Source organism: Equus asinus, chromosome 30, assembly GCF_041296235.1.
Source record: "Equus asinus isolate D_3611 breed Donkey chromosome 30, EquAss-T2T_v2, whole genome shotgun sequence".
NCBI classification, from domain to species: Eukaryota; Metazoa; Chordata; class Mammalia; order Perissodactyla; family Equidae; genus Equus; species Equus asinus.
The window spans coordinates 2471760-2493947 of NC_091819.1; the positions used below are offsets into that span (position 1 = coordinate 2471760).

Consider the following 22188-nt stretch of genomic DNA (forward strand, 5'->3'; position numbering starts at 1 on the left):
TCGAGCCCGGGGCCGCCCCTTCGCCCAACCGCCCGGGTGATTGACAGGCGGGCCGGGCGGAAGCTGCGGCGCAGGCGCGCCGGCCCCGCCGAGCTCCCCTCCGGCCCGGGCCGGGGAGTTCCCGGCAGGCTCCGCGCCGCGCCTGCGCAGTGCGGGGGAGGCTTTTAATTCCATTGTGGAGAGGACGGCGTTATTTTTACTAACCGGAGGCGGAGGCGGCGGCGGCGGCGGCGGCGGGACCGTAAGTGGGGCGGCCAGCGGGGCGGGCCTTGGGCGCGGGGGGCGGGCGGCGGCGGCGGCGGCGGGCGGGGGTCCGGCCGGGTCCCACGGCCTGCTCTCCCCTCTCCCTCAGCCAGGCCTCGTCCGGGGCATGAAAGTCGGCGGCGGGCTCCTGAGCGGCGGCGGCGGCGGCGGCGGCGGGCCCGGCGGGCGGGCGGAGATGGAGCCCTCGTTCCCCCCGGGCATGGTCCTGTTCAACCACCGGTTGCCCCCGGTCACCAGCTTCACCCGGCCGGCGGCGGCCGCCCCCCCGGCGCCGTGCGTGCTGCCCCCCGCGGCCCCGGCCGCCGAGCCCCCCCCGCCGGCCCCGGACATGACTTTCAAGAAGGAGCCGGCGGCGTCGGCGGCCTTCCCGGCGCAGAGGACCTCCTGGGGCTTCCTGCAGTCGCTGGTGAGCATCAAGCAGGAGAAACCCGCCGAGCCCGACGAACCGCAGCCGCAGCCCCACCACCACCACCACTACGGGGGGCTCTTCGCCGCCGGGGCCGAGGAGCGACCCCCGGGGCTGGGCGGCGGCGACGGGGGCGGCCACGGCGTCATCCAGGACCTCAGTATCCTCCACCAGCACGCCCAGCAGCAGCAGCAGCAGCCCCCGCAGCAGCAGCAGCCGCCGCAGCAGCCCGCCCAGCACCCCCGTGACGTGCTGCTGGGCGGCGGCGGCAGGACTGATGACCACCCCGGCCCCGAGGAGCCAAAGCAGGACACTCACGTCAAAAAGGCGAAGAGGCCAAAGCCGGAATCTCAGGGAATCAAAGCCAAGAGGAAGCCCAGCGCATCTTCCAAACCTTCTCTGGTCGGAGACGGAGAAGGGGCCATCCTCTCCCCAAGTCAGAAACCTCACATCTGCGACCACTGCAGCGCCGCTTTCCGAAGCTCCTACCACCTGCGGAGGCACGTCCTCATCCACACCGGGGAAAGGCCCTTCCAGTGCAGCCAGTGCAGCATGGGCTTCATCCAGAAGTACCTGCTGCAGAGACACGAGAAGATCCACAGCCGGGAGAAGCCCTTCGGGTGCGATCAGTGCAGCATGAAGTTCATCCAGAAGTACCACATGGAGAGACACAAGAGGACGCACAGTGGAGAGAAGCCATATAAATGTGACACTTGCCAACAGTATTTTTCAAGGACGGACAGACTCTTGAAACACAGGCGCACGTGTGGTGAAGCCATAGCGAAAGGAGCCGCTAGTGCAGAACCTGGGTCAGCAAACCATAACAACATGGGTAACCTGGCTGCGTTGTCTCAGGGAAATACAAGTTCCTCAAGGAGGAAAACGAAGTCGAAGAGCATAGCGATGGAGAATAAGGAACACAAGGCGGGGAAAACAAATGAATCACAAATTTCCAATAACATCAACCTGCAGAGTTACTCTGTAGAGATGCCCACCGCCTCTTCCAGCGGGGGCATAATTGGCACTGGGATAGATGAACTACAGAAAAGGGTGCCAAAACTGATCTTTAAGAAAGGAAGCAGAAAGAATACAGACAAAAACTACCTGAATTTTGTGTCGCCGTTGCCAGACATCGTTGGACAGAAGTCCTTGTCTGGGAAACCAGGTGGTTCCCTTGGCATAGTGTCGAATAATAGTGTGGAGACCATTAGTCTTCTGCAGAGTGCAAGTGGAAAACAAGGTCAAATAGGTAGTAATTATGATGACGCCATGCAGTTTTCAAAGAAAAGAAGATACTTACCAACTGCCAGCAGCAACAGTGCCTTTTCTATAAACGTGGGACACATGGTCTCCCAGCCGTCCGTCATTCAGTCTGCAGGTGTCAGTGTTTTGGACAATGAGGCCCCATTGTCACTTATTGACTCCTCAGCTCTAAGTGCTGACATTAAGTCTTGTCACGACAAGTCTGGGATTCCCGATGAGGTTTTACAGAGTATTTTGGATCAGTACTCCAACAAATCAGAAAGCCAGAAAGAGGATCCTTTCAGTATAACGGAACCTCGAGTGGATTTACACACCTCAGGAGAACACTCAGAACTGGTTCAGGAGGAAAATTTGAGCCCAGGCACCCAAACGCCTTCGAGTGAGAAGGCGAGTATGTTGCAAGAATACTCCAAATACCTCCAGCAGGCTTTTGAAAAATCCACTAATGCAGGTTTTACTCTTGGACACGGTTTCCAGTTTGTCAGTTTGTCTTCACCTCTCCACAACCACACTTTATTTCCAGAAAAACAGATATACACTACATCTCCTTTGGAGTGTGGTTTCGGCCAATCCGTTACCTCAGTGTTGCCATCTTCCTTGCCAAAGCCTCCTTTTGGGATGTTGTTTGGATCTCAGCCAGGTCTTTATTTATCTGCTCTGGATGCCACACATCAGCAGTTGACACCTTCCCAGGAGCTGGATGATCTGATAGAGTCTCAGAAGAACTTAGAGACTTCGTCAGCCTTCCAGTCCTCATCTCAGAAATTGACTAGCCAGAAGGAACAACAGAAAAACCTAGAGTCCTCCACAAGCTTTCAGATGCCATCTCAGGAGTTAGCTAGCCAGATAGATCCTCAGAAAGACATAGAGCCTAGAACAACGTACCAGATTGAGAACTTTGCACAGGCGTTTGGTTCTCAGTTTAAGTCGGGCAGCAGGGTGCCAATGACCTTTATCACTAACTCGAATGGAGAAGTGGACCATAGAGTAAGGACTTCAGTCTCAGATTTCTCAGGGTATACAAACATGATGTCTGATGTGAGTGAGCCATGTAGTACAAGAGTAAAGACACCCACCAGCCAGAGTTACAGGTAAGGTCCCCAGAGTGACCAGGCTGGAGGTCTTCTAATGTAATTTTGTTTTATTTTGAGAACACTGCCATTGGAATGTTTCTACACGATCCTATTAAGAATAATGTAATGCCCTTTCAATGCAACTTTTCATATTTAGTTTATTTTGTTAGCGTGATTTTAGCTCTGTTTGTATTATGATTTTTAATCAAAATCAATAGATTAAAAATAGTTTGACATTCAAAGTGACAATGTTTAGCAATCAAATTTACATGTATAGATCGTCAGGGACTAGCCCAAAAGTTAAATGCAAAAAAAAAAACAAAACAAAAAAACCCTACAAAAAAACAAAACAAGAAAAACACACAAAAAAAACTTTGTTGCTAGGATTAAGGTTATTCTAATTGCTTTACTCTCAGGAAAGTGTAATAACGCATGGGAATTCTGTACGTTATCACTGTAATGGAATATCCAATTTACAGATAGTATGGTATACATTTCATCATTTAAGTAAGGGATCGAAAACATTTCAAATTGCTGTCTCCATCTGGGCTGATCCAAAATTCTGAGATGTTGGCTACCTATATTTTGTTGCAGCTTTTAAATGTACTCTGAACTTCCAAACCACATTCATTCCAGCCTGGTAGAACAAATATTCTTGGATCTTTGATCAAAGCCTGGAATGATAGCTTTAATAGAAGAAGAAGAAAAAGCACCCTCTCCTTATCCCAACTGTAACAAGGCTCTACTTCCATTAAGATCTACTGACATCCAGCACAGTGTTGAAGCCCACGTGGTTGGTTGGTTCCAGTGTTAGAACCCGAGTTGGAATTACATGATTCTTCGAAATTTGGGGTATGCGGTATTTATTATACATGGCCTAAAACATCCTGCTCTTGTCTGTGCTATTACTTATCACCCACACTTCTGTATTTTTTTTTTTTATTCTTACTCTTAACCTGTCCTTTCTTAGAGTTCTGGGCCTGCCTTGTTTCCTCTTCTCCCCATCTTGACAGTTTCAATCTTAGAATGATTTACATTCCAATAGATAATTCATTATGCATTTTATATGCCTTACAGCCTCCAAATACTAAACAATAGGGTAAACATCCCCTCTACCTTTTCTAAAAACAAAACTTGTGCAGATTTCCATGTATAATAAAACCCCACATACTCAGAGCTGTAGATATATCAGTAAGGTGGTAATTTCAACTGGTGACATAGCTAGTGTGAGGGATCGTGGTGTGTCTGCATCTGGTAGTGACATCAGAACCTCTTTGTGAAATGGCAGCCTTTAATGTACATTTTAGAAGGGTGCATTAGTCAGTATTGTACAGGGGTCTTGTAAAGTCATCAAAACTTGCTATGAACGCTAATTGCCATTTGAAGCTACTGGTAGACAGTGGCTCTGCTCTAAACCACTTTTTAGCAATTGTATTTTTTTCCTGATTATATTTTTTAATGTACTTTGATGTTTATGCTGATGAGTTTTTTATGTACTTTTGGTGATGTTTCAGTCTTATGTACTCTTCTGACGTCAGAAAAGTACCACTGGTTGTTTGCAGTCTTATTGTGTAATCAGCCTACACAGGCTTCCATGTATAATAAAGTAATTAATATTGTGCAAGTGTAAAACACTTCTTTTATGAAAGCAGTGTTTGGAAAATAAGAAATTATTAAAAATGGTTACAAAATACTAGTTAATTTCCTCTCCCCGCTTTCCCCCCTTAAGTCTGCTTTACCAGCTAAAGGGTCACCTATTTGTCATTGCAGGATTGTTAGAAAATGTGTTTAATTCTCCTAAATGCGCTCAGTACTAAAAGGTCTGTATTTCTTACCTCGGTAAGTGCGGTAAGTTCTGTCGGGTACAGAGTACAAGCTGTAATGGAAGGATGGAGAGGACCTTTACCACTGTATCTCTTCAGCTGTATGATTTTTCTCCAGTGTTTTGTTTTCTACAGGTTTTGAATTTTCTTTAACTTTTATTGTGTGTACTGAATACTGCATATGTATTATTCTGATTGTTTGCTCTAGTTTACTACCAATAAAAGACCTGTTAATCACAAAATTGAAGAAAGGAGATATCACTTAATATGAAGTCACATTTTTCAGATTTTTCTGTTAACTACAGTTCATAAAATATTCACATCAGTGGTATAACCTGCAGTTTAGGGACTTGTATTTTTATTGTATTTTTTTTAACTTAAGTATTTCATGTTTCTAGGTTTATTTTATTTGAAAATTGGTTCAATATTTGTGTTTGTGGCGCACTATATGGAAGAAGAGAAATTTAATGTGTAAATTAAGAACATGTTTTGTTGAAATTGGGTTAGCCATCCTAAATATTATTCCAGAGAGAGTATTTATTGAGGCTTCATTTTAAATCAGTTTCCAATGTCTTTTGGTTCTAGGTGCATCCTTTTTGCCTCAAAAAAGGTTGTAATAAAATAACAGTATGCCACAAATAAAAATGGTCTTGAGCATTTTTAGTAGGAAAGAAGTATCGTGAAACCGTAGTTAATGTTAAAAAAAGGTTAGAAGCGTAGATATTAGAAGGAAAGAGCTAAGAACGTGTAAATGTTGAAGATGCGGGACACATGTTTCAACATTAGTATGTATGTTCAGTTTTAAAGATGCGGGAGAAGAGATTGTAGATGTCTGTAAAATCATGAGAAAACTGCTTTGAAATTGAGTGGTTACAAATGTTGAGGAATTAGGAGTAAAAATATTAAAGGGAAGAATAGGCCCCTTTGCCTTTTTCATACATGATACTGTTGTAGGGAAATGATAAATTATTTTAAGCTAAACATGGCTTTCTCTGTGGAGAAATACCTACTTGTGGGCCCATAAGATTAGGAAAAAGTAAATTAGCTTTCTCTTTGCCAAGGTTATTCCCTAGATTTGGTCATTTTCTTGAACAAGTGTGCTCAGCAGAATCTCACCCATTCTGCGTTGATGCCCACCTGGAGCTCTGCACAGATGCATTCTCTGCTCTACATTAACCCTGTCATTTTAACTTTTTCCCACCCACTCCTTTTTTTTTTTCCTTCTGTGGAATGTTTGTATCTAAATATGATCATTTTAAAGTTAAGGTTTCTACTTTGAAGGTGTTAGAGGAGAAAGTAGGAAACTAGGCTTTGCATTTCTGTTGTGCTGCTGTCAATTCAGGGTAAGGGCCACCATAGTTTAGCAGTTGCTGGTCAGTAATTTGTGAAGAAATTCAATAATGAGAAGAGAAAAATGTGAAAAAAAAATCTGTGCTTAAAATCTTTTAATGTTTTTTGGAAATTGCAAACGTTAATACAAATATTTCTACCTCAAATTTAGGTTTTTTGCATTACACTAATCAGATGAGAGAGACAGGAATTTTTGTTCATTCCTGGTATCTGACATTTTGTAGTTATTTGCCATGAGTAGCGTTTAAGCCTGAACTGGGTGACAGTTTGAGCAATATGGCCTTGTGAGGACACACGTCATCCTTAGCTTCCAAATTCATAGGTTCTTATTAAACTGAAGAACTTCCCTCAAAAAAAATTAGCTTCTGAACTTCAAAGTTATATTTTTAGAGTAGACTACATCTGAAGACTATCATTTTCTGAGTTTTATGGTCTTCGTGTCTTCTGCGATACTGAATGACAGGCTCTCATTTTTAAAATGTCATGCAAGATTCCTTTGTTAGTGCTCTGATAGGATCCAGGCGTCACGCTGCCTGAGGCCATGTCAGCTGTGGTCCATGCGTATTTCTGTTACAGCGTCCCTCCTCCTGGTCAAGAGGAGAGAGCTGTGGTGGTGTGCTGGGCTGCTTGTACCCTCTGAGATGATGGAGAGTTCCTGATAGATGTTGAGGAAAAAATGTTCTCTTACTTCTAGTTGTTACATTTTTTATGTCCTTATAATTTATCGCTTGAAATGAACATGAGCATGAAGACCACATCTGGGAATTCTGTTGTCTTAACTCTGGATCAAAAAAATCCTCTGTGAGATTATAGTTAGTTTTAAAAGAGATTGTTCCCATAAAGAGGGCATATGCTTTTTAAATTACTTTTGCTTTCTTTGTACCTATTTTGCTTTTTAAAAAAGTATTTACTGTATGTGACTAACTTAAGTAGATTTTACTTAAATTCTTGATGAACCTTTGGCTCACTCTAGGGAAGAAGTGCACAACATTTTTAGGGTCCCAGACTCTGTGGGCAGCTGATGATAGAATTGGTGCCTCCCTACTCCCATACATTAGCAGAAATAGGTTTGCATGCGAAAATTTACAAGCCAATCTAGATGCTCACAGGAACCCTCCCTAAAAAGTTCTTAACCTTTGCACCCCAAGTTAAGAATCCCAGCCTTAGAAGACTGCCTAAATATTGAAATTTTGTTATACAAATAAATTAGTCAATACCTAAACTAGAAAAGCTTCAACTGGTAGGGTCCTTTACAGTTTCTTTATCTGCAATTCAATCAATTACTTAGCATTTATGGAATACATTTAGGTTACGTAAACCCATAGAGTTTCATGATAAGCTGGTCAGATAGTGAGCTGAATAGAATTTAGAGTTGTTTGCACAGTTTCTTATTTGACAACAAGGACCGTAGAGATGCTAGACTTGACAATAGTTCAGTATTTTCCGTGAACAAAGAAGTGTGTGAAGAGTGTGTAGTGACTACAGTCAACCACTGTGGTTGTTTACACAGAAGTTGCTTACGTATCTTGGCAAAAATGAAAGCCCGCACCGTTTTACCTGAAAGGAATAGTGTTGAGTTCTTAAGAACATGAAGACTACTTCATGCAGCCTGCGTGTGACTAGCTAGGTTGAAACGTTCTGTGCAAGATAAGCCTTGTAAAGCATGTTATATGTTGAAGTAGGTTGTCTCTCGGGAAATGGAGATCAATAGCTGGAGGAGATTGTTTGTAAAGATCTGGACGTTATGCTCCAAAGGGGAAAGTGTGTTCCCTGTGTTTGTGGGGAATCAAAGAAGAATGGGCAGAGGTTGTCGTGAAGGGAGGTAAGGGATATCTTAGAATGGAGAAGAAAAGGAATAGGTTTTGAAGGAAAATAGGAAATATGAATTTACTCGGATATTGACGGGAGTCCCTGGAAAATTTAAGTAACTAGAAGAGATCTGTGATTGGAAAACTCTGTTCTTATTTTGTCATTCTTTTAGTTCAGACTTCTTTTGGTACTTTGGTTTGATGTGAACTTTAGTCCTATTGTGGAACAATTAATAAACAACTCTTAACAGGCAACTGTGGTGAAGGTCTGTTCACATTCCCGATCTAGGAAAAAGGTGGCTAATCTTTGTGTTTATATATTAAATCTTTTCTTTAGTAACTCATAAAATCACACAGCTTCCATTGGTTGGTGAGAATTTCAAATAAATTTTCTTACCAAAACAATTGCAGTCAAAATTACTGTCATATGTGATTAAGTGATTGCACAGAATTTAGGAATTCAGACAAAAACCACATCCCCAACCCTCCAAAAAAAGAAATTTACAAGTGCAGTGTATAAAGGCAAATTATGTTAGGACAAAGGAAAAGTGTGAGTGATTGTAAAAAGTTGGAAACTCCCTAATTAATAATTAGTTTTTAAGTTTACTTTGGAAAGTATTGTTTAATTTTAACTTGTGACTGGCTTATTTGTTCGTTCTACTTTAAGTAAGAATATTGTTTTATAAGCATTTTCTGTTGTAAAGTTGGTCTGAACTGGGAGCTAAAGTTTTAACCTTGCGTTTTGGGGTAAATACAGCTTTTTAAGTCTGGAAGGACATTTTTAGATTAATTTTCAGAGCAGATTGCAAAACTGAACGACAAGGTCAGCACCATGACTGTTTGATGTCTGGTTGCGCATAAGTGAGGCTCTTGCTGTGAGGAAGCCAAGTGCAGACGTGAGAGAGAGTTCTCCTTTCTGGAGGAGAATGAGAACTGTCAGTGGGTGTCATTGTGGGTCTCCGCGAATAGATACCCATGACCTTGATCACTTCAGCGGTGGAACTGGGAACATCCTTTCTGAGGCTGCAGTTTCTTACTTCGTGGCCCCGAACAACTAAAGTGCTTAGCAGAGATTATGAAGCAGACCGGACGAGACCTAGAGTTTTCCTCTTGCAAATGGATAAGGTACCGGAAGGGAAATTACTATGAAAACGTTTGCATTTCATAGACCCAATATGTAAATTTTACTCAGTCATAAGCACAGCATTAGAAAACCGAGCAAAGTTCATAGCACTGCATAAAGGCATTAAAACGTTTTTAAAAATCGACCTTGCACTACTTTCCACTGTTAGAAGTAGCCTTTCAATGAACATCTTAAAATTACGTTAATATTGTTAGGGATTATGTTTGTAAGGCAAGTTGCTGTGGAATTTTATTCCTTTGGATTTGGGAGACAATGCTGCAGAAGTTCCAAACGTTTAATTTTTTTTTTTTATGAAGTCTGCTAAGATATTGTGGATATTTCTATACTTAGTCACATTCGGAATAGTTAGCTGTGTATTGTTTTATGAGTGTTTATGTCAGTAATTTAGCTGATCTCTTAGTGGTTTAGTTTAGAAAATCTGCAACAGTAATCTGAAACCATTACTCTTAACTTTTTAAATTGCCTCATTTTTACTAAGGAAAAGATTAGGTTATGACTAGACTTAGCCTAGTTTGTTCAGGATTTATTTGAATATGATAAGCTATGAATGTCGAACTTAGTGTAGAAAACAGAGTATTAAAGTTGTTGTGACAGGTTTGTGTTGGAAAGGGAAGGAAGGACTGTTGTGTAAGGAGAGTGGGAAGGGGTCTGAGGAGGTTGATGTCAATGGACTTGTTTCCCACGGCCACGCAGCTACCAGACCTTCCAGATTTCAACTAGAAGTGTTTGGAGGACTCGTCACGTCCCCATGAACTGTCAGGGTTCCTGCCGGGGAATCCCAGGAGTGTGGTGTGAAGCCAAGATTCAAATGCGATCTGGGGAGATTTCTAGGGAAGACTGGTAGAATGAATAGAAAACTACAGGTTTTCATTTCGTTCCCTCTTTGATTTTGTTAACCCTCTGAAACAAATTGATGTTTGGCAAGGAGAGAAAAGTGGTATCGATGATTGATAGAATGGTATTTTTGCCGATAATGCTAGTGTGTGTGACCCATAAAAGGAGACAAGGTGGTACTACTTGGGAAAAGATGGGCGAAAATGGAGTGCCTTGCATAATAGTATATTTCTAATAAGTACATTTAAATTTTCTGTCTTGAAACTTGAGATTTTGAATTACTGTCATTCAGTATGGGTAAACATCTTAATTTGGAAAAAATAGTATCACAAACAACTAGTTTGTAATACCAGATAAAAGAACATTTTCATTCTCAGCTAAATATTAAGTAGTAAAGAAAGAATTATAAGGGGGAACATTTTTTTTGCTTTTAAATCCTGTCTCTTCATTTATGTATGTAATTTAAAGCTTATACAACATGTAAGTAAAATGTTTTAGAATTGGATGTATGATTATGAAAGAATTTCAAGGCTTCCCATAGCATTTAACGATGGAAATTATTTTTCTGATTTCCAAACCCAAAATAAATAATATGCATTTTATGATTTAATAAGAAATGATCACTCTAGATTATATTTAGTCATTCACCCAGCTGAACCAGTACTCCATCTGGAACTAAAATACAAAAACATCTTGAACAGCCTGAAAGTACTGTTTGTTAAAAATGTTCAGTACTGAAATATCAGTTGGAATTTTGGCAGCTGAATGTGAGAGCAGAAATGCAAAATATTTGTAGAATTGCCTTTCATATTTCAGTCAGTGATTTTGTTTACAAACCATGTACAAATAATTATTTGGATGGTCATATTTATTCTCACCACCTCCCTGCCCCCATGTACTTGCTTTGTAATAAAATATTCAGAATACAAATTACTGGGGCTGAATATACTAAAAAAAAGTTATATTTTCCGATGGAATACTAGCAAGAGCAGATGGTGGGGACATTGGTCAGCAATAAATAAGATTAATGTGTTTGGAGCTATTAAGATTGTGAAGAGAAAGGAAAGAAGTTTAGCCTATCAGTAGGAAGCAAGCCACTGCCTGAACCTGAATTGACTTGGGTTTTGAAAAGCTTATTTCTGGTAAACATGCCAAAAAATTGAGCTTCAGAGAACAGAGATTATTTGTGAAATTCTTTATTCGTGTAAGGTTTAAGGTATATCCAGTTTCTCCCTGTGACTCGAGAATACCCACTTCATATCTTTTAGGAGGCTTTTAAGTAAGTGTTGGACATCAGCAGTAGTTTGAGTTTTTAATAAAATGTAAGTCAAAGATGTTTTTTGGAGGAAAGCTGAAATTTTTCACTTGATAAAATTACGATGCATTTTTCCTAGAAATGTCAAGGTGAAAAATCAGTACTTCAAAGATACTGAGTAAAAATTTACATTGTGAACACGTGAATGAATTATCCTTTAAAAAATGATCACTATAGTGCATTTGAGTAGAAGAGGACAAAGAAATCATAAACTTAGTTTAACTTTGGAAATGGATGTCTTAAAAATTCTGTTGTTCCCTTCTGCCATTTGTTCTATGAAGCCATTAGTGAAACCTATTAACTTATTAATTTATAAATGAATTTGTTTTAGTTATATTTTTTCTTGTATAAAGTGTCACTTGATTTTAAATTAGGAATAAAAAGAGGTGTTTTGATAATTTTATAGTTGTAATTTGCTGATTTGATTTAAAACTGCATTTTGTGATAAAAATAAATGGAGCATTTTACTGTTACCAGAGGCTCTCATAAGTAAACAGAATTTTTAAGTTGGAAATGACGATGCTCAGTGCTCCTCTTCATTTTGGTCCTGATTACGTTATTATCCAAGTCGAAACTGGAGGGTCAATTGGCTGGTCTTGAACTTGGAATACATACGGATTCTCTCCTCCATTTAGCTACATTTTTTTTTAAGATGAGGGGTTGCATTTGTTTATTCTATCTCTTTAGCCTCTTTTTTGTTGTTGTGGCTGTGGTGGTGGTTCTTTTTGGAGGAAGACTGGCCCTGAGCTCACATCTGTGCCCATCTTCCTCTACTTTATATGTGGGACGCCTGCCACAGCACGGCTTGCTAAGCGATATGTAGGTCCGCACCTGGGATCTGAACTGGCGAACCCCGGGCCGCCAAAGTGGAACGTGTGAACTTAACCGCTGCGCCACCGGGCCGGCCCCTCCACTTAGCTACTTTTAATCTCGTAATTTTCAGCTGCTCCTGTTCTACCAACTACTAAATTCAGAGGTTGTGTATGTGCTGCATTGTATTAAGTAATGTTACAGCAGAATAACTGGAAAAGAGAGCTTTTGCTAATCTATTATTAAAATCAGACACATTAGTCATTAGTATTTTGTATTACTTAAATGGCAATCAGAAATGAAGCTGAATGTATTTTTTAATATTACACATTGCAGTATGTTACTTCCCAAAGAAGACCAAAAGGTATATAAATGATCATTGCATTATGGAAAAGGTGCCATGTGAATATGAGATTATTTAGTACTGGGATTTGCAGATTGTTAATTCCATGAAGTATTCCATGCCTCTTACCAGCCTGAGGACTGAGAGGGCAGCAGCACAGAGAAGTGTGGCAGGTCCTCTTCGTTAGCAAATAACTCGTCCAGTTAGTCCTCTCGGCCCTGACTCTCCTCTCAGTGCAGAGCTGTTTTAGATGCTGCCCAAATGCACTCTCTGATTGTGTGGGGCTGGCTATGTGAGGTGGGCCAGCAACACCGACATCACCTAGGAGCGTGTTAGACACCGGAGTCTCAGCCCCCAGGCTCACTGAATCAGAGTCTGCATTTTAGCAAGAGCCTCCAGGAACGTTACACCTTGAGAAGCACTGTCCTAAAGCTTTGGCCTGTGCTGCGGCACTTTCTCCTGAGCCTTCTTGTCTCATCGCTAATCAAGATCCATCTGAGTCCCCCATGTCGTTACTTCAGATTTCACCACTTAGTTTTTCTTTTTTGTTCACTTTTCTTCTTATTGAAATTTAATTGATGTATAACCCTGTGTTTGTTTTAGGTGTACAACATGATGACTTGGTGTATGTATATACTGTGAAATGATCACTACAATAAGTCGGGTTGACACCCATCACCACACATAGTTATAATCTCTCGTTTAGTTTTTTAAAAATCAATCCACTGAGCAAAGTCTGGGTGCCCACTACATGGCAGGCACTGTGCTAGGTGACAGGGGTGAAAAGAAAACAGAATTAAGCATCTTTAAATTCTAGTGCAGGAGCCGGGTGGACAAACACATCACGTGATGAGGGGTAGGGTGAGCACCAGGAAGAGACGTAAAGGGACCAGAGAGAGCAAGTGAGGTTGTGTGCTCCTTCAGAGGGCAGTCCTGGCAGGGTAACGTGGGAACAGAGACCAAAGGAGGGAGGAAGGTGAATCTGGAGGAGAACACTAGGGTGCTGATAACGGACCGTGAGCATAAAAACGTCATCGGCGATAATTACACTCGTGTGGCCTAGCTCGCGTCACCTGTGTGCTGGAGGTGGGAGGAGTCTTTTCATATCGCCGGGGAAGAGCGGAGACCCAGGGAGGGAAGGGACCTGCCGTCTCCTAAGGTTACACCGTGGGTGGAATTGGTCAAACCCCTTCTTGGGTCTGCATCTTGTGGGTTTGTTTTGTGTTTAACTCGACTGTTCTGCCTTCTTTCTTCAGAGGTCCTTTCACCTCTGAAGATGCGTATAAAAAGCTTTATTAGACCTCATTTAAAATCTTGGCTCCGGCACTGAATAGCAGTCGAGTTCCTTCGTCTTCCTGACCCTGCAGTTTCCTCATCTGTGAAGAGGTGCAGGTGGCACCCACCGTGGGACGGGGGCTCCTGACTGTTCGGAGGCGTCAACAGTGCCTGCTGGGTCAGTATGTGACCGGTCCAGGGGGTGCGTGTGCACTGCGCAAGGCTCTCGTGGGGACGGAGACACCAGAGGAATGACCAAGTCAGCAGGTCTCAACGCAGAGCAGTTTGGCCACCTAGGGGATGATAGGCCATATCTGGAGACATTTTTGGTTGTCACAACTTGGGGTCAGGTTGTGTGCTACCGGCGTCTTATAGGAAGAGACGAGGGATGCTGCTAAACATCCTGCAATGCCTGGGACAGCCCCCCACGGCAAAGAATTATCCAGCCCAGGGTGTCAGTGGAGCTGAGGTGCAGAAAGTCTGCTCTGCACGGTGTGCCACTCTGGGGCTAGTCTGGGAACAGATGGGGGATCTTCTGGAATACTTAAGATAACCTGACAATTACTACTTAAGAAACGAATATAGGGCTCAGGCGTGGTTAGAGATGGGACAATTTTTAGTGAGAAGCTTTCCTAGAAAAAACTCCTTGGGCCTACCTGATTACATTATTTAATTTTTAAGCTTGTTTTTAAGCAAATTGCCCTTTTATTCCTGATCATTGTGTCTGACAACCCTGTTGGTTAAGTGAAGAAACTTACTGCTTCTTAAATTCTAAATTAAAATCACTGATGGAATATCGAGGCATTTGCAGGCTTCACTCAAAGCTCTGATAATTCTGTATATTCTGGATAATTTCCGGCTCACTAATTATGATGATAGATTTAGGATTATTATGTGGTATTTAGAGTTTGAGATCAGCCTAATTTCTTTAATGAGAATAAATCTATTTGTGGCTAACTAAAGTTCCCTGTTTATATGAATTGTATGTTTATAGCTAACATTTAAAAAATCCATCAGTCAAGGCAGTGGTGCCTAATCTCTCTTTTATTCCAAGACTTTGTTTCTTCTCTTTAAGAAAGCAAGCTCCTCCCTTAAAGACAAGTCTTACTTTGTGTGCATTATATGAGTGATGCCTTTATGGGCGTGCAGCCGTGGCATGGGCTTGAGCAGCAGGTCAGCAGCAGCTCCTGATCCAGGCGGAGGAGGGAGGAGGCGTGTCGTTAGGAGGAGTGGCTTATTTGTGACTTGAAATGTCATCCGTTGGAATGTCTGATTTTGGAGCTGCATAAACCAAAAGAACGCCCGATGGCTGTGTGCCCTGTCATCCTGGGGCAGAGTGTGCACAGAGACAGAGCGTGCAGCCTGAAGACCCGAGGGCTGCTCATGGAAGTGCCACAGGCTGCTGGTGGCGGTTGGACACGACCATTTATTGAGCAGCTACCTGGTGCCAGAGATTTTGCAAACTTTGCCCCATTTGATTCTCCCGACAAGCCCGAAAGGCAGGGTAATATCAATCTAATTTCACAGACGAGCAAATCGGGTTAGGACACTTCCACCAGAGAAACACCGGAAACGGTGGAGCAAGAAGGCAAACATGGACTTGGCTTGACGCTTTCCACCACTCACGGTCAGCCTGGCGCCACGTTCCTGCGTGATGGGATAGAAAGGGCCCCAGCCTTTCCAGAGGCTGATTCTTGAAGCACGTGCCGGCTCCAGAACTCGTGAGCCGTGTGACCCAAAGGAGACTGCGAAACCTTTCTAGATCACTTCTGCCCACAGATGTCAAAGTGCTGGCCTGCCTGGTTCTCAGGACTGCTGTGCCCATCACCGCAGAGAACAGGAAGCTGCCCTGTGATAGGTGAGGTCTGTGCCCCAAGAAATCCTGACCTGCCCGATTAGCGGAAAAGTGGTCGACTGGCATGACCGGGCCGACTGAATGACCAGGAGTGAAGGCTTTCTATTTTCACTCCTCCTTTACAGAATCTTCCCACGTCCTGCTTGTGACTCCCCCGTGAGGCCGTGTCGATGCTGTTGGGCTCAGCTGTTTGTCTGCAGTTTGCAATGTGTATAGTTTATAGTGCTAATATTTGCAGTTTGCACACTGCAGAAGTTTCAGGAAAGCAAATTTTGTAACATGAGAAAGATTATTCTCTGTCCCTACGATATTCAGATTATTTTTGAAGTTTCCATTGGAAAGATGAATATGAAGGAAATTTAGTATAAATATTAACCACCTTCCTCATTTTGTTTCCCCAAAATGTAACAATTTATAGAAACACTTGGCTCTTCTTGTTATCCTGTCATAGCATTCTTGCCTAATAAATATTAATAAGTAGATAAAGGAAAATATAATTTTCTCAAAAATAGAAGTTGCATCCTGATGTCAGCGTTGTCTATATATCATGTAGTTTGATTTGTTTTCAGAGTAACTACTTTAGAGGAAAAAAAGAAAATAAACGATATATCTGAGAGTAAAAACTCTAGTGGTTATATATAACTGTATTTTTTGAATTATAGTCTATTGAGGAATCTTTTCTGAAGCAGTTTAATATAGGACTGACTTAGAGAATGAACTGAGAAGTCGAAGATAATTTCAGAATGTTTTGAAATTTTTTAAAGCAAAAGTGCCACGGTTTTCTCCTGCTTGTGTTTATAATCTGATGACTGTTTTTTTTGGGGGGGGGATTCCTTATTATTTAGCCAGTTAGCTGATTTAATCTTTTCCAAAAAATTGGTAGAAGGGAAAACAAATTTGTTGCTTGTATTTGGGATTTGACTTCAGTATTCTAAGTATGTGAGTGTCAAGCATAAAACATAATTGAGGAGATTATAGACACTTCTAAATGCAAACCAGTAGTTATTGTTATTAAGATGCAACTCATATTTTTTAATTTTTAAGGCTTTAATTTGACTAGTATGCTTGGCGATTTTTAGCAAAAAAAATTTTAAAGATGGCTAAGATTAATAATAATATGATAGTTCTATGTAACAGATTTGCTACATTGTTGAGACCTCCCACTCTAACATGCTGACATACACCAACCAGTCTTTTCCAGTGGATTTAATGCCATCAACTTTTACAAAGGTGATTTTCAGCATTAGCTTTTTAAAATGAAAATTTCCCCAAAAATGAATAAATACACGAGCATTTATAATAGTCCATGTTTCAGATACTCTGCGCTGCTGAATAGATCCTAACATCAGCCAGATATGTTTTGCCCTCAGTCACGGAGGAGATCAATAGAATTGATCAATGTAAAATCAGTTTCTGTTGGTGGCAAGGCAATTTTATATCACTTTCCTAGTGGGGCGGTATTTCCTTTACATACAAAGGGTTACTGACTAGGTATGTTTGGTAAAAGACCAAATATTACGATTTTACATTTCAACTCAAAAATTTCTCCACTTTTCACTTTTTCAGTGTTTCAGTTTTTAAAATATGAAATCACTCCATAACAGTATTTGTGGCATGCCAGGCACCACTAGCTGCTGACACTGAAGTTAGATCAGACATGGTCCTTCCTCTCGAGCTTCACTGAAGTCTGGTGAGGAAGAAGGGTGTAATGAGAGAAGGAAGTGAGGATGCTCTGGGGGTGTATGGGTGGGAATTTGCCCTGGCTTAGGACTCATGGAGATGTGAAAGATGAGGAGTTAGGCAGCCAAACAGTAAGTGCAGAGAAAACAAGTGCCAAATTTGAGAACGGCCATGACTGTGTAGCCAGTGGTGCCAACCGGAATGGACAGGACAGCAATGGGAAGTGGATTACGGGATTGGGGTGGAATCCAAGCCGGATGGAAGGGACAGGGACAGGGACAGGGGAGAAGGAAAGAGCACTCAGGGGGTTCGAAAACAGCTGTGGTGGAACTAGATGAGTAAGCCAGAAGAGGAGGCTGCAGTCAGAGCGGAAGGCCAGAATTCACATCAGAGAGAGAGCAGGTCTGGGCCTGACGAGGCCTCGGGTGCCTCTGTGTGGGACGTGATCGAATTGGCACAGGGCGGGATAAAGCTGGAGGTAGGGTGGTTGAGAACATGAGGGGCAAAGTGTTGGATGGCTGGTTCGCCTGCACCTTGAAGATACTCAGAAGGATGGCAGGACTTGGAGAGGAGAGGAGCGAAGGAGGTGAGGAGAGGTGGTTCATAGATGTCAGCCAAGACAAGTGGTGGAGAAGGAGATACCCAAATGCCAAGAGGCTCAGGGAAACTAGTTCACAGGAGGGTAAACGTTTTGGAAAGTTTTCAGAAAGGAGCTATGTGGGATGGGGAGGACCCCCAGCCCACCCAGCCCCAAACCCTAGTCTTTCTTGATTCTCCCCATTTCAGTCTACTGGCAAATCCTACTGATTGGTCCCTAGAATATATTTTCAATCTGTTCTCTTTATTTCCATTGCCATGGCCCAGGTTCAGCCACCACTATCTGTCACACGTCTAACTTCCTAACTCTCCTCCCTGTTTTCATTTTTGCTACCATGCCATCCGTTTCCTCTAGAATTTCTCATGTAACGTCACTCCCCTGCTTTCAACGCTTCGGTGGCTTCCTACTGCTCTTAGAATAAAATCCAGGCTTCCTGTGAGGCCCTGCCCAGCCACTCTGCCGTCAGCCCTTCTCAGGTTGCGCCTCGAGCTTCTGACACACCGGCTTCCTCTGCCCCTGCGAGAAGGCGAGCCCCGCGCCAGCTCAGCACTGCGTGTGCCACTCTGTGTGGCTGGATTCATGGCGCTCTCTACGCGGCCTGGCACTTGAAGGTGCTCAACTAATGTTTGTTAAACGAGTGAAAAACCAGCCTCCTGGAGAGAGGACTGGGGTCGGGGCGGGTGGGGGGGTGAGGCTCAAGTGAATGCCAGAGGTCGAGGCTGTGGGGGCTTAATTACGGAACGTGAGTTCCAGGGGACGCGAAGGAAGGCCTTTAAAAGGAGGAGTGTGGCCAGGAGAGTGGAGGCACAGAGAACGTGGGGTCTGTGGGACTAAGAGGCTGTGTAATTATGGCCTAACAGGTAAACTAAGTATTACGAAATAGACCAGGGTTTCATGTGGCCAAGCCGCCCACACTCTTCAGATGATTTTGGGCAACTCAACACTGCTGAAGGTTTAAGGCTTGGGTGAGGGCATAACTGCAGAATCCTTCTGCCTCAGGTTATTTTTTCCTACTTTCCAGGAATTCTTGGTTTGGGGATTTACTTTTTGACTAGGGGTGAGGAAAAACAGTTTACTGTGGACTTCATTGCCTCTCCATTACATTAGAATAGAAGCTTTCAACCTTTTTTCCATGACCCCACTGTCAAAACTATATTTCATGTTACCTATGATACAACTCATATAACAGAAAGTTGTCACACAAAATAATATCTTTAGTATTGCCTTCTGATATATTTTATTCTATTTCATTTTTTAAAAAGTGATCGTCGGGGCCCACTAAAGAGCCATCTGTAACTTGAAAAACACTGTTCTAGAAGCTGAAGGTATCATTTCCTCTGAACGATAGGATAGCTTATCCATCTGTCTTGATTTTGTCCTTCTGGAGGGAGGGAGGGAGAGAGATGGAAAGGGAAAAAAGGGGCTTCTGTTTGTGACTCTAGTGTTTACGTCAATATTTAGGACAGCTTCTGAATATTTTTCAGTGAATAAGCCAGTAATTCAAAGGCCTCTGACCCATTTCCTTTTCCTTGCTCTGTTTCCGAATGTCTGTTGCACAGGGCGATGAAATGGAGAAGAAGTGACTAATTCTTTTCCTTTTATCCACCGTCTGTCATTCTTTGTCTTTATTTGAAGAAAGCATCTTTTATTGCCATGCATGCCAGAGGTAGGCCTTCAACCGCAAAGTTACTGTGCTCATATAAATGATTCTAAAGAAAGACAAATTTTAAACATTTTCATGAACCGTGCAGAAATTATGGAACAACATTTAGAAGTGAAAATATTTTAAGTTATAGTCCTTTAGGTGAACAATGCCCATTAACAGTATGAGCTAAGATGCTGAAGATAACACGCCAGTACTCAAAGGGGACTTGGTGGTATTTTTACTTAAAGAAATGAAGTTCAAAGACTGCATCCATTTTTATATGTTTCTTTTGTTTTTTCTGATTATCATGAGTACGATGTTTACGGTGAAGAAGTTGGAAGATACAGAAAAAGAGAGAGAAAAGCAGAGCACAGGAGCTGACCTGGTGGCGTAGTGGTTAAGTTCCTGCGCTCTGCTCTGGCGGCCCTGGGTTCGCAGGTTCAGATCCTGGGCACACACCTAGACACCACTCATCAAGCTATGCTGTGGCGGCACCCCATATACAAAATAGAGGAAGACTGGCACAAATGTTATCTCAGGGACAGTCTTCCTCAAGCAAAAAGAGGAAGATGGGCCACAGATGTTAGCTCAGGGCCAATCTTCCTCACCAAAAAAAAGAAAAAAGAAAGAAAAGCATTCAGCATTCTGGCAACCATTTAAGTGACATTTTGTTGTATTTCCTTTCAGTTTTCCCTATGCACATAACATTTTTGTCCTTTTATTTTTCTGTGTAGTTTTGAATCCCACTTTAGTTCCTTGAAGCACCATTACTGGTTGTTGGTAATTTTTCACGGTTACGATGGTGAAACATGTAACGCTCTGAATGCCTTTGTGTGCACTTCTTTATAGCTGTCTCCTGTTGTTCTGGTGTGGTCAGGTCTGTAAGTAGAATATGCTGGGTTAGAAAGTCGGAAAATTCTTAAGGCTTCGCTATTGCTAGATTGGCCTCCCGAGAGAGTGTGCCTGCGTACTCTCACCTGCTGTGCATGGAAGTGCCCCGCGCACCCCACTCTTGCCAACTCTAGAGATTTCTTTCTAAGAAATGTTGCCGTTTTGATAGGAGAAATGCAATCATTTTAATTTGCATTTTTATGATTATTTTGGAAGTTGTTTTCTTATGTTTATTGGCCATTTTTCTTTGGTTAAGTGACATTGCCTACATTTTGATTTCAGACATCATTTAAGTTAAACCCACCGTTAATGTAACGTCCCTGTAATGTGGACTCAACTTTCCTTTTGGTAGTTTAAATCAGTACAACTTTCCTGCAGGTCAGTTTATATCTAAAGTTTATACCAAGCTCTACGTGCGTAGAGCGTGTCAGCCACCAATTACAATTCTAGGGCCATTCCTATGGGCATGCTGTGGGACGTGGATCAGATCGAACAAAGATGTGCATCCAGCACTGTTTCTTAAGAGTGAAAATGGAGACGTTCTAAATGTCCACACAGGTGGACTCATTCCGTCTCCATAGAGTGCAGTCTTTAAAAACAATTCTATAAAAACGGAAAGATGCTCAGTATTTACTCAGTTACAAAAAAGTTGTGAGATAAAGAATAGGGTGATTCCTGTTTTCTTTCTGTAAGAATGTACACGTAGGAAAAGTCTGGCAGGGTTAACAGTGTATTATATCTGGGTGATGGGATGGGGGGAGGTATTTTTTTCCCAAGTCTTTCTTTGTAGATTCTAACTTGTCTAGAGTGACACATGTATGCGTAAAAAGTAAAGCTCTGCAAAAAAAACCAACAAAAGTGAGACGGCCTAAATTTCACAGTGTCAGTGTTATTGGAAGCAAAAAGCACACTTGATGTAAAGGTATGGGGCATATTGGCACATGGTTACTTTAGCTAGAACATGATCTGCTTAAAAATAAGCTAACGTAAAGCGTCTTTAAACTCACCCTCATCATTTACTTGGAATATTATTTGCTCCATTTTAAGTTAATGTGAAATTTAAATCCACTTTCGTGAATATTGACAGGTCTTTGGTTAATATGCTAATAAGAAAACTTCTTACCCCAGCTTGGCTCATGTTGTCAGTCATCCGAGCTGTTGCCCTTCCTACGCAGGGAAGGGATGTTAATCCAGGGTCAGTAGAACACATTTAGAGTTTTTCTGAACTCTAGAATGGTTCCAGGATGGCTCTGTGTTCAGCAATAAATCCTATACCATTTTCCTTTTTCTTTTCTTTTTTTTTGTGAGGAAGATTGGCCCTCAGCTAACATCTGTTGCCAATCTTCCTCCATTTTATGTGGGGCGCTGCCACAGCATGGCTTGATGAGTGGTGCTAGGTCCACGCCTTGGATCCGAACCTGCAAACCCTGGGCTGCCGAAGCAAAGTGCACAAACTTAACCACTACGCCACTGGGCAGGCCCCTCCACTTTTCTTTTTGAAGGAAAATTAATTTTTAAAGAGAGACTGAGTTGGGTTGTCTCTTTAAGCACATGAATATTAAGAGAGATGACAGAAATTCATTTTAGTCGTATATTACCTGTCTTTAACAGATGTGATCTTTGTTACGTTCTTTAAGGCTCCTGACTCTGCTCTTTCCCTCAGGAATGATTGCTTCCTCCGCACCCTTTAGCTTTAGAAGGCCAGCATATCTGGAATCTGACTCTAGATTTATCATTGCTGAAGCCACAGCATTGCATTTATTTATTTTTGACGCAGCTCTCTGCATTCCTTGGTTACCAAAAGCCACACT

The 22188-nt window shown here is 42.3% G+C and overlaps 1 protein-coding gene and 1 long non-coding RNA gene across 3 annotated transcripts in view; one reads left to right on the forward strand and one right to left on the reverse strand.

Moving 5' to 3' along the window:
- The first annotated feature begins 109 nt into the window (after positions 1–109).
- Positions 110–3722, forward strand: ZNF281 (zinc finger protein 281). 2 transcript variants are annotated; one of them, XM_044762694.2, is made up of 2 exons: positions 110–241; positions 353–3722. In XM_044762694.2, the coding sequence occupies exon 2, from the start codon at positions 371–373 to the stop codon at positions 3026–3028; it is 2658 nt and encodes an 885-aa protein (XP_044618629.1). In that variant the 5' UTR covers positions 110–241; positions 353–370; the 3' UTR covers positions 3029–3722. The 2 variants fall into 2 exon arrangements, with proteins under 2 accessions (XP_044618629.1, XP_044618630.1); XM_044762695.2 differs by having other exon boundaries at positions 114–241; positions 357–3722.
- A 1199-nt stretch (positions 3723–4921) lies between these two features.
- LOC123282269 (uncharacterized) overlaps positions 4922–22188 on the reverse strand; it is a 28124-nt gene continuing 10857 nt past the window's right edge. The window contains exon 3 of the long non-coding RNA XR_006522307.2: positions 4922–20365. This is a non-coding gene — a long non-coding RNA (uncharacterized lncRNA). The remainder of the gene's footprint in view (positions 20366–22188) is intronic.

Excerpts from the sequence above, each read along its gene's own strand:
- ZNF281 (XM_044762694.2), top strand. The coding sequence starts at position 371 with ATGAAAGTCGGCGGCGGGCTCCTGAGCGGCGGCGGCGGCGGCGGCGGC.